The sequence below is a fragment of the Cucurbita pepo genome, chromosome LG20 (genome assembly GCF_002806865.2).
Source record: "Cucurbita pepo subsp. pepo cultivar mu-cu-16 chromosome LG20, ASM280686v2, whole genome shotgun sequence".
Classification (NCBI taxonomy): Eukaryota; Viridiplantae; Streptophyta; class Magnoliopsida; order Cucurbitales; family Cucurbitaceae; genus Cucurbita; species Cucurbita pepo.
In genome coordinates this window covers 7,243,582-7,255,211 of record NC_036657.1, presented here as the reverse complement: position 1 = coordinate 7,255,211, position 11,630 = coordinate 7,243,582, and the positions used below count along the sequence as shown (strand labels likewise).

The following is an 11,630-nucleotide window of genomic DNA, read 5'->3' as shown; positions in this document are numbered from 1 at the left end:
GGCAGCAGCAGCATGCTCGTGCCAAGCAATTTGGTTAAGAAAAATGCTTGAAATTCTTAATCAGAAGCAACCAGGTACGACGGTTATATATTGTGATAATATGTCAACTATTAAGTTGTCTAAAAATCCTGTGTTGCATGGAAGGAGCAAGCACATCGATGTTCGATTTCATTTCTTGCGTGATTTGTGTAAAGAAGGCATTATTGAACTCAACTTTTGCCGAAGTGATGAACAAATCGCAGACCTATTCACAAAGCCCTTGAAACAACCATTGTTCGAGAAGCTTAGAAGAAAGATGGGGATGTGCAGAATCCAAGATGTATATCAAGATGACGAAGTGAAGTCCTAAACTGATTTCCACAGAATTCAGTTTAAGGGAGGGTGTTGAAGCTAATAATAGAGTTTGAATGAGTTACTGCCGAAGAGAAGGAGGACTTGAATTCAATTTCATCCACACAAATCTCAACCAACTCCGGGAATCCCCCTATAAAAGGACCTCCCTCTCCATCATTCAAATCACTCCTCCTCTCAATCTCACTTCAGTTTTCTGTTGTCACCAACAATCTTGAATGGTAGGTGGATGTCTAGGGATAAAATAAACTTTTGACTTAACTCTAATTATAAAAAACTCGTCAATGAACTACTTTCTCTGTAATGACTATATTAATTAATACAATTTGTCCTACAAGGCATAAGAGTACACTTCAATGTCTTTAGTTGTAAGGTCGAGTTTAAAAGAAAAAAACACACAGAAAATGTGTGTGGCAATAGCCACCGTACCATTTGAGGCCAACATCGGATAGAAGAAGGTAAATAGAAAAAGACAGCTCCCCACCCAGTTTTGAGTTGAGGAGGTTGAGGAGGTCGGGGAGGTGATTTAAGAGATGTAGGAGAAGAACAAGGAGGAGAAACATGCGAGATTTTGGGATTAAGTCGCTAAAGAAGTTGGAGTTTAACCCAGTTTAACCCACGTCTGCCGAAGAGTAAATAGCCCATATTAGATACCAGCAAGGGAAATGGCTTGTGCCAATGCCTCGACCGCTATATCAACTCTAAGACACAACTGTGGAGTCCTGTCACTCATGACAGGTTTAGCAAATGAGGCTTGTGTCAATGCCTCGACTGCTATATCAACTCTAAGACACAACCGTATACTCCTGTCACTCATGACAGGTTTAGGAAAGGAAAGCTAACCGAACAAAAATCATAAGGTATCTTATTTATAATTAAATAAATTACAAGAATATGGAAAGAGTAATAAATGGAAATAAACAAATATACAGATATTTGCCTTATAATAAAATATCAAATATGATATATACGGTCAACTATAATTTAGTACTAAATATCTTTAACAGTTATGAAACATTAGATACCAGTTCTATGGTTATATGAACTCCTAACAATCGAGTCAGATTTACGGTTAGGGGTTAGTTGGCATCTAACCAGAACTGCATAACTCACATTCATGAACAATAATCATAGAAAATTAGTAAGATATAACTGTAGACCAAGCTCATTACAGGAAGCTAACTGGCAAAATTCATCGTAGTCTCCACACAGTACAATCATAAGTCATAAAATATCTTAAGCAAGTTCTTCTTCTTTCGGAGAGCGAACAACCCAGATCTGTTGTGCGACTGCACCTTTCTCTCGGCTCCTTCTTCCTTCAACCAACATGTGCCCATACTAGCCTCCTCCACATTCGGCTTCTTCACATATCTTATAGATCTCGTCAAATGGAACCAATAGGGACAAGAATCGTGGCATTTAGTTGACTTCAAGATAGATATAAGTTGAGGAAGTTTTGGTTGACTTCAAGATACTGATGTGTGTATATATATACAATTTTCTATTGACTCTAAATCTTGTCTAGTCGACCCGATCATGATATTTCACTCTAGATCTGGCCTGAGCGACACAATCATGATATTAATGTATCAGACATTTTCTATAAAAAAAACTTTAGGCCCGGACAAAACCTATGAAAGACAAAAAAATTAGATTTGTGGATTTTAGTAGAATTCATTCTCACCAGGTAGAAATGAGAAAATCAGAGGCAGGGTCAACGATCACTCACGTCACAAAGGTAAGCTCTGTTTGGGTCGGAGCATTGATTCCACATCACGAATAGGTTAGATCGAGATCTCAATTATTTACCCTTTTTTCTTCATAAAATGGTCGACTAGACTGCGAGTGAGAGAGGACATAATTTGAATTTGAATTTGAATTCTATCTTTCACGTGTCTCTTTTTTCATTTTTTTTAAAATTAAAACATCACCAACTCACATTTATTATTATTATTATCATCATTATTATTTTACCCCACGTTTTATTTTCTTATTTCTATTGTTTTTTTATGTCCATTTATTTTCAGCACTTTACCAAACTTGCAAATTTGTTCATAATATTTAAAGTTGCGTACAAAAAACTTAAATGCACTGTCAATATAATTAAATAAAAATAAATATAACGTGCTTGGTGGGCTCGCACACTCTTTAGGTCCACCGACGAGTTAGGCCGAGGGAATGTGCGAGCCCGCTTGGTGGGCTCATGTTCCTATGGGTGGACTATGTGTATAGAAGTACTATACATCAAACTTTGTCGAGACTAGAAAGATGCGTGAGGCCATTCCAAAATATTTTTAAATGATAGGTCCGAGCATGTTGTATTGTTTTTATTTATTGACCTCAGCAACTAGTTAGTGAGTATTTCTTAAAATAGGCAAGCCACGTAGTACTCAGATAACGGCATCTCGAAGGCCATGGAAGCGGGGTAGTTGCATTATGTCTTTAGTAGCCCTTATATTAGATGAAATTATTTTATTCTTTTCTTTGTTTGATTTAATTTCATATTTTATTCTAAAGTTTTATTACGATAGTTTTAAGTCTATGACACTGTTTACTTGATTTCTAAAATGCGGATAATAGACATTTGATGCATGCAGTAGCGACCTTATTTTCAATAGAAAATGGTTATTTGCCACATTCATGTTTACACTTGGCAAGACTAAAATGTCTCAAAATCAACTACAAGGGGACGTGACTAGTCGTCAATTCTTCCAACCCAGGTTACAAGCTATCAAAATTGAGTTATTTATTTGCTTAATTAGCCTATAACATTTTCCAAACGTTTTCTAAAACTTTCTTTATCTCCATTTTCTAAAACATTTTTTCAAGAACTGAACTAGAGACTTGAACATACGTCACCTATGCTAATGGCGACCAAAATTTCAGTTAGTTGACTTACTCGAGGTTAAAGTAAATGTCACTCAATCATATTACGAATCCTGACAGAGTACGACTGTGACACTCTGCAGTTCACACGAAACGTGATTGCTGAGGTTGATGGCCAATTTAGGGGTAGGGACAAATTTCATGTTGTATTGCAAATAAAATATTTTTGTTTTTTTGTGGTCATCAAAGATCATAGCAAGGATATGGTACCCACTCATACAACAACTTTTCTTATTATAATTGTCAAGAATGTCAAAGAGAAACCAAATTTGTGAACCCAACAATAATTTCATAACCTCAAACCAATTCATGTCATCTTCCTCCATCTCAAAACTCATGGAAGGAACAACAACTGTGAAGATAATTGAGATCTCTAAAGTGGCTCCTCCGCCCCCGGAGGCGTCACGTGCGGCGGTTGTGCCATCGTCTCTTCCTCTCACCTTCTTCGACATGTTATGGCTGAGGTTCCATCCAGTCCAACGCCTTTTCTTTTACGAGTCACCGTCTAATGATATATCTTTTATTGACGAAATTGTTCCGAAGCTCAAAACCTCTCTTGCTCTCACTCTTCGCCATTATCTTCCTCTGGCTGGCAACCTCGTTTGGCTTCCACACTCCGACGTTCCGACCATCGAGTTTGTCGATGGGGATGGCGTTTCTCTGACGGTAGCCGAGTCCGGAGCTGACTTTTACCAACTTTCCGGCAATGGGTTCAGGGAAGCTTCTGAATTTCATCCTCTTGTCCCACTCTTGCCTGCTTCTCATGATCGTGCTGCAGTGATTGCTATTCAGGTAGCTAACACATTCAAGACACCACCTTTAAAACTTACTTAACTGTTAAACATAAAAGATTCGAATATATCATGTTTATTTTTTAAAAATTAGTTAAATTAGTTAAAATTTATAAGACTAAATTACCTCGCTTTTTAATTCTTTTTGTTGTTGGAGCAGTAACAGGTTAAAATCACTAACGTTGTTCCTAATTAAACCATAAAATTTGGTCAATTCTATCCGGTCAATTCTATTATAGTTGCTCCATAAATTAATAATTTATACTCTTTATACAGGTCACCACATTTCAAAGCAAAGGGTTTTCCATTGGAATAACCAATCACCATGCAATTCTTGACGGATTAACCTCAACTTCATTTATCAAATCGTGGGCTCAAATTTGCATGGACCAATCATCTGTTCCAATCGCCAACCTAATGCCATTCTATGACAGGTCGGTTATTGATGATCCAAAAGGTCTTGCCAAAATCTATGCAAGGGCATGGCTGAACCAAGACGGACCCAACAACAGGAGCTTGAACCTTAAACTACCCAAAACTAATCCTCGTTTAATCCGAAGCACTTTTGAGTTCACACACCAGAACCTGCAGAAGCTAAAGCAATGGGTTTTGAAGAAGAATGATGAGCAGATGTCTTCATTTGTAGTGGCAATGGCTTATCTTTGTGTATGTACAGCCAAGTTGGAAGGTTTAAGAGATGGAAATTTGTTTTTCGTGTTTTCTGCTGATGTTAGATCTCGTTTAAGGCCAGCGGTGCCTTTGAATTACTTTGGAAATTGCGTGGTTGGTAGTTTTCTTTCCTTTGAAAGAATTGAGCTTTTGGGTGAAAATGGCATAGCTTTGGCATGTGAACAGCTCTCGAAAGCTATTAAGAATTTAGGAGGAGGAGGAGCTTTAAAGGGAGCAGAAAATTTGGGTACAATTATGAGTGAAGTGACCAATGATTATTCCAAAATACAACCCATTGGCCTTGCTGGGTCACCTAGATTTGGAGTTTATAGTGCAGATTTTGGATGGGGAAAGCCAATGAAGGTGGAAATAGTGTCAGCTGAATCACCATTAGTGTTTTCTTTGAGTGATAGCAGAAATAGCGATGTGGGAATGGAGATTGGAGTGGTTAAGGAGAGGGAGCAAATGGAAACTTTTGTTGCTCTGTTTAATGAAGGTTTTGAAGCTCTTTGAATCATTTGAGTCGAATCAAATGTGTTATCAATATGGTGTATGTATTTTAAGGTTTAAAGGGTATGGATAAGAATGAGTGTTTTATCCCATTATTGTTATAATTGTTACAAATGATTTAATTGAAATAGTTAGTGTGAAGATATGTGAGTAAGGGTTTGCTATAGAATGAATTTGTATATGATTTAACTACGAAATATTTAATTTCTCTTTATAAATCTGTTAATTCAAAAGATCTATACTTCACAAGATGATCATGTGCGACACAATTCTAATCCGTAGTGAATTATGAACTCCTGCTTACTAGGGATTGTTCTTTGATTTGCAGGACTGAGAGTGGTTTTTGTAGCAAATTCAATAAGCCTATCATTTTCGGACTTGACCAAATAAGGAGCTGAAAACATAATTTCATAAGATGAAATTCATTTCTTCCGGTATAGAAAACTAAATAAATAGTTTCTTTAATGTTGATTTAAAAATTGGAACTGTCACATCCCAAAATTTGAATCTCGAAATAAAGGGCGGGACTCACAGACTATGCAATGAAATCATGTAAAACAAGATCGACAAAAGAATTTACAAGAAAAAAAAAAAAACTTTAGCAATTATGTAGAAAGTTAAAAATCAAAACAAAGTGTTGAAGTAGCGTATGAGTTTCATGAAAAGTATTTAAATGGTTTACAAAAAATGTATGACAGAACTAAAACAAAAACATGTGTAGACTCGTAAACGCCCCGGAACACTCCTTAGTGGCTTTAAGATTCAGCACGCGTNAAAAAAAAAAAAAAAAAAAAAAAAAAAAAAAAAAAAACAGAAAGGAATGAGTATAAAAATACTCGGAAGCAGCCTAGTTGTAGGCTCTTCTCGCATCCTTATCTTAGTAGGTATCCACGGTCTTATCTCGGGGTTCTAAGGGAAGCGATCTAAGCTGCAACTCTCTTTTTTTGTATCTTAAGAGACTTGCTCATCTTATGCAGTGGAATGCTTAGTGTCCTGAGGTGAGGCGCGACCTCACAAGCAAATTTGAGGGGATCGTATGGCTGGATTTAAATAAGTAACAATGTCTGAACATCATCCGTGGAGGTTAGCTGGCAACCCTCCCACGGGACCATACATCCACTAAAATCGGGGGTTGCAACCCCTGTGTGCCGGTTAGCTACTAAGTCATCCTACGTGGCTCCACGTTCCCCGCTCAGGGATGGGTTCCTATAGCCCAGGGGTCCTGTTTAGAAGACCCCCTAGCTAACACCACTAGGTCGGGGCACCTGTCACACTTCCCTGTCCGGATCTGTCTGGCTCAACGATCTTAATACTGGAGCTTTGTCTCGACAGTACGATATCGGAGTAGAGAGGGAAGTGGAGGTTCTGGTGACATTATCCCCACTACTCAACTCTAGCGGGCTACCTACAGTTACCGTGGTGTCCTACTATTCTTTTTAGGGTGGAACTTGGTGGCTTAGACTTGGATTCATACGTCTCTAGGATTCTCGTGCAAGGTCTCACAAACCTATCCAGTTTGGAATTCTGGGCTATGGATTCGCCGGTAGTCCTTTCGCGGGTTTAAATGTACGTTNCTATCCAGTTTGGAATTCTGGGCTATGGATTCGCCGGTAGTCGTTTCGTGGGTTTAAATGTACGGTACTACTCTAGAGGTCTCCGAACCTAGGGTCTCGTCTAACCTACTTAGTCACAAACACCCTAATCTAAGCATGTAGTTTCTTCCTATTCAACGAGAAAGATAACACAAGCAATCATGCACAGGAGTTAACATGCAGTAGTTCATGCAATATTAACAAACATGCTCAACAGGAATATAACGTCCATCTTCACCCGGAGCGCAGATTTCACAAGTTTCCCATCCTCTTCATGCATACATACATTATCAGAATCTCAATCTAAACAGATTATATTATCATTCATATATAGAAGCCATAGGTTTCCTTGTTTATTTCATTTTCACGGTTTCCGTACTAATATGCTAGGTTCGACTAGCTAAGTTTATGGATATGATACCATGCATGCTTATTCCAAGCGGTTCCTATAAGTACTGCTTGTGGGAATCCAAATGGCTACTTACTTGGTTGACGCGTGCGTTCTCTAGCTCGAGTTTCTTGACGGAAAGGATTCCAAAAATTCTGGAATTTCCTTGACATATCCTAATTCACATAACAATAGGGTCAGTATCGAAATCGAGACGAAAAACAAGCAAACAGAAATGTAACGGAGGAAAAACAACTACTCACGCGCCTACACGGGCGACTAGCGCGCTCTGGAGAATTACTACGCATGGTTCCACTCGTGCGTATCTACTCGCGCAACGCCTACTCAGTCGCGGACCAGAAAGCCGGGTCAGACCAATTGCGTCGAGGCTGTTCTCCAGATGCGGTTTGGGTTGCCCACTTCGGACTCGAGTTGGCTTGAATCCCGCGCTCTGCCGCGTGTCAGCCAACGTGTGGAGCACACCTCACCAATCGGAACACGACACGTGTCTAACGTCGATTCTGCCGCGCTCCTCCTTATGTCGGCCGACGCGTGGCGACATCCTCTCTCTCTCCTGCATATGTTTAAATTTCCAAATCGTTATGCGTATTCGCATTCTCGATCTATTTTCTTCAGATTTTTTTATGTTCAAATCTGTAATCCGAATCAACAAGTTTTCTTCATGAACATTGTAGATCTCATATTCTATTCATTCGATATGATTTTCTTATATTTTTCTGATTATCATCGGTCTTAATATTTGAGTTCAAATTTAGAGAAAAATACGAGTTCTTACCAAAAATCTCGTTTTCTTGAAACTCCGATTCGAACGGAAGTCTCGACCGCCTTCACTCCAAAACTTGCGAAGATCACAGTCCTGAGGATTAAAGTCCAAGAATCACTCAAAAACGCCACTAGCACACGAAATTATCGATAAACATTTCGATCTAGACATCCGCGAACTAACCTTGAGTTCTTGGTTGTTTTTGACGAAATAGGAAAGTGCAATTCGTGAACGCACCTTGCCTTGGACTGCTGAAGGTCTAGGTCGAGAATTCTCAGATCTTCGACATCAGTTTTTTATCCGACCTTCTCCTCCAACCTCAAAACCCTGATCTCCTTTCTCTTTTTTCCTCTCGCCTCAAGTAATAATAGTAGGGCAAAATGACTATTTTGCCCCTATGTTGACCTTGAGCATTTTTTTTCTTTTTCTTTTTTTTTTAAATAAAAACTCCGGTGCTACAATTCTCCCCACCTTAAGAACTTTTGTCCCCGAAAGTTGATCCTCCTCGAAAGAGTTCGGGATAAGACCTCCTCATGTCTTCCTCACATTCCTAGGTGGCTTTGTTGTCCCGTAGATTTTCCCATAAAACCTTGACTAAGGAAATTTACCTTTCTTCGTACTTTCCTCACATCACGTGCCATTATTCCTATGAGTTTCTCTTCATATGATAGATCCTCCCAGAGGGGCAGCGTCTCGTGATCAATGATGTGAATGAGATCTGGAGTGTACTTTCTCAACATCGATACATGGAATACCTTGTGCACTACGACAAGTGTGGGTGGTAATGCTAGTCTGTATGCCACGAGTCCTACCCTTTCTAGGATTTCAAAGGACCCACGCACGTCATTTCTCTCTCTCTCTTACAAATTGACTGCCTCTTGTCATCTTCGTCCTTGTCAAAACTAACGAACAAGAACTCTGAAGATGATTGAACAAAGAATAGTCAGAAAAGAAGGTCGGACCATAAACTATGATAGGTAATACTTAAGCATTGACGAGAAATTAAATATTTGATTTTTTTTTTAAATTAAAATTTCAAGAATTTATTGAGAATNGATGACGTAGAAAATAAAATAATATAGTAGAAAAATTAAAAAAATATATTGGTCCAAGTTAATTGATGAGGCATTGGAGAGAGCAAATAAAACAAAAGGTTAGGGTTTGAGAGGAAGAAAAGACCACAATAGGAAAAATTGAACCAATCCGGATAGAAGGTCGAATTTGAATNATAAAATAATATAGTAGAAAAAAAAAATATATATTGGTCCAATCCGGATAGAAGGTCGAATTTGACTGAGGGTTCATCATAAGAAACTCTTGTCGGCATGAGGAGATTCATTATGAGGGATTGATTCGTTCGATTCCTTTAAAAGAACGAGGAAGAATGAAAGGTTAGTTTTTGAGTTTTAGATCTTAGATTTCCCTCAAGATTCGTGAGTATTTGATGGAATTAGCCTTTTTAATTTTAGTATGTTGTTCGAGGTGAGTTTTCACATATTTTTCGTAAAGGAATTTGCAGCCAAATCACGCTAGAAGAAAGAATTCTGAAAACCCTCCAAGAACCGTAAGAACGTTAATTTTGACAAATTTTAAATTTGAATATCTTTGTTTGTAGTTAATTCAAAACTGTAAGAAAAATCCATTTGTGNCTTTGTTTGTAGTTAATTCAAAACTGTAAGAAAAATCCATTCGTGTAGACAAATTAAATCTCTATAACTATCAAAATTAACCGAGTTAGAAACAAATTTGGTAGGAAAAGTGATGAAAATGTCAAAGTTACCAAAAAAAAATTCATCAAAATCTAAAATTTGTCGTACATTTTAAGACGTTTCTAATCTTTCTGAAGTAGACATCATTTTGACGAGTGGTCATACAGTTCTATGGGGCAACCATAACATATTGGAATGACACTAAATTTAATGAGCTTTCATCTTTCATATAGATGAATTTATCTCTAGAGCCACGTGCCGCAACTCATATCGAAACTCTAAATTTTGAGGTTATGGCCAGGAGCCCTACCCGGCTCTCTTCGATTTCGTCTTCGACACTTGTATCGCCTCGTTTTCTCCAACGCTGCTTATGTCTCAACTTGGCTTTGATGCACAGTCTTCTTTGTGTATTGGACGATGCATCGTCCTCCTCAGTCACAGCATGACACTTATCTGTCTCAGCCCTCACCGGATGCACGTCACTTGAGGGTTGCCACCTTGTTGGTTTACATGTGGGGTCACAACCTACTTGTCTTCTTAGTGAGGTTGTGACATGTGATTTCTCGACCCATTTGGCCCCCATTCGATTATTTTTTGTCTTGATTTCGATATTCACCTTATTATGACTTTAATTAGGACGTACCAGAAAATTTTCAAGAATTCTTAAGCGCTTAACATGTGCAAAAAAACTAGTTCGGGAAGACACGTGTCATCTAGGTAAGTAAACACACGGACTAGGCAAGTAATACTTGTAAGTATCGCTAGAACGTGCTAACATGCGAGCATTCCTTACCTAAGGTGGTTAAAAAATGTATGTTAAGGACTTAAGAATGACGTTTTTGGATGAGTATGTATTGTATGTACGTTATGATAAAATCACCGTTATGCCCCTAGGTTGAGATTAACTAGAAGCATGTTATTTTATGTATAATGCAAAGCTAGAAATAGAATATGCAACACCAAAATACTAGTTGTATAATATGGATGAGTATCTTATACATAATGTAAGAAATTACTAAAATGACCCTATGATGAGATTTGTGATGAATGCTATTTTATATGATTTTCACCTCGTTAGAAAGGAGGATAGACTATTGTGATCTATGCTTCGAGTGATTGAGGGATGGTATCTCTCCGTTGAACAATGTATGTTTGTATGATATAATATGTTATAGCTCTAAGTGTTAGACTACATGTTCTCCCTGTAGAGTGTGTTTATCTACATAGAGTTAGGACATAGAATTAGGTTGGCTAGATGATAACCTGGGTTAGAACGTCTCCAGTAGACTGAGTATCTTAGAATTGTGAGCAACGATCAGAAAATTTAGACCATAGTGCTCCTAGACTAAGAAAGACTTGAAGAGTCAGAATAGAACAACCTGAAGCCAGACTCGATGAGGCAAAGTGTAACCCGACCAAGTATCCCATGGAAGCAAAGTTACAACTCGAAAAAATTGTTGAAGGAAGCTGAGTGAATTCCATTAAGTATAGACGTGTCATCGAAAGTCTGAGGTACTTGACTCGTACTCGTCTAGACCTTTCATATGTTGTTGGAATGATGAGTAGGTACATGGAAAAGCCTACTATGATGCAACATGGAGTGATTAAACATATTCTACGCTATGTAAAGCAAACGACATGCTACGGGCTAAAGTATCAAAGAGGGCGAGATCCTAAAACTAATTGATTTCACTGATAGTGACTCAGCTGGAGACATTAAAGATAGAAAAAGCACCACAAGAATGACGTTTTATCTTAACGAAAATATGATTTCTTGGCATTCTCAAAAGCAGCGAACTGTGACACTCTCTTTCTATGAGGCCGAGTTCATGGAAGCAAATGCGGCATCATGCATTAGTATCATCATGACTTAAAAATTTGTTGAGCGAAGTGATTGGAAGTGAACCAATGTCGAATCTGATATTTCACTGACGCATCAAACACATTGAC

General features: G+C 38.2%; 1 protein-coding gene and 1 long non-coding RNA gene across 5 annotated transcripts; one reads left to right on the top strand and one right to left on the bottom strand.

The window, feature by feature from the left end:
* The first annotated feature begins 3,470 nt into the window (after positions 1-3,470).
* LOC111783250 (phenolic glucoside malonyltransferase 2-like) lies at positions 3,471-5,214 on the top strand. Its single transcript, XM_023664166.1, has 2 exons — positions 3,471-4,029; positions 4,305-5,214. Exons 1-2 carry the CDS (start codon positions 3,487-3,489, stop codon positions 5,208-5,210), a joined length of 1,449 nt encoding a protein of 482 aa, XP_023519934.1. The 5' UTR covers positions 3,471-3,486; the 3' UTR covers positions 5,211-5,214.
* Positions 5,215-6,800: 1,586 nt separating this feature from the next.
* LOC111783254 lies at positions 6,801-8,324 on the bottom strand. 4 transcript variants are annotated; one of them, XR_002813334.1, is made up of 4 exons: positions 8,155-8,324; positions 7,984-8,064; positions 7,444-7,761; positions 6,801-7,363 (listed from the first exon to the last, which is right to left on the bottom strand). It is a non-coding gene; the product is annotated as an uncharacterized LOC111783254 (long non-coding RNA). The 4 variants fall into 4 exon arrangements; XR_002813333.1 differs by having other exon boundaries at positions 7,447-7,761; positions 8,155-8,323; XR_002813335.1 differs by having other exon boundaries at positions 7,459-7,761; positions 8,155-8,323.
* Positions 8,325-11,630: the final 3,306 nt, after the last annotated feature.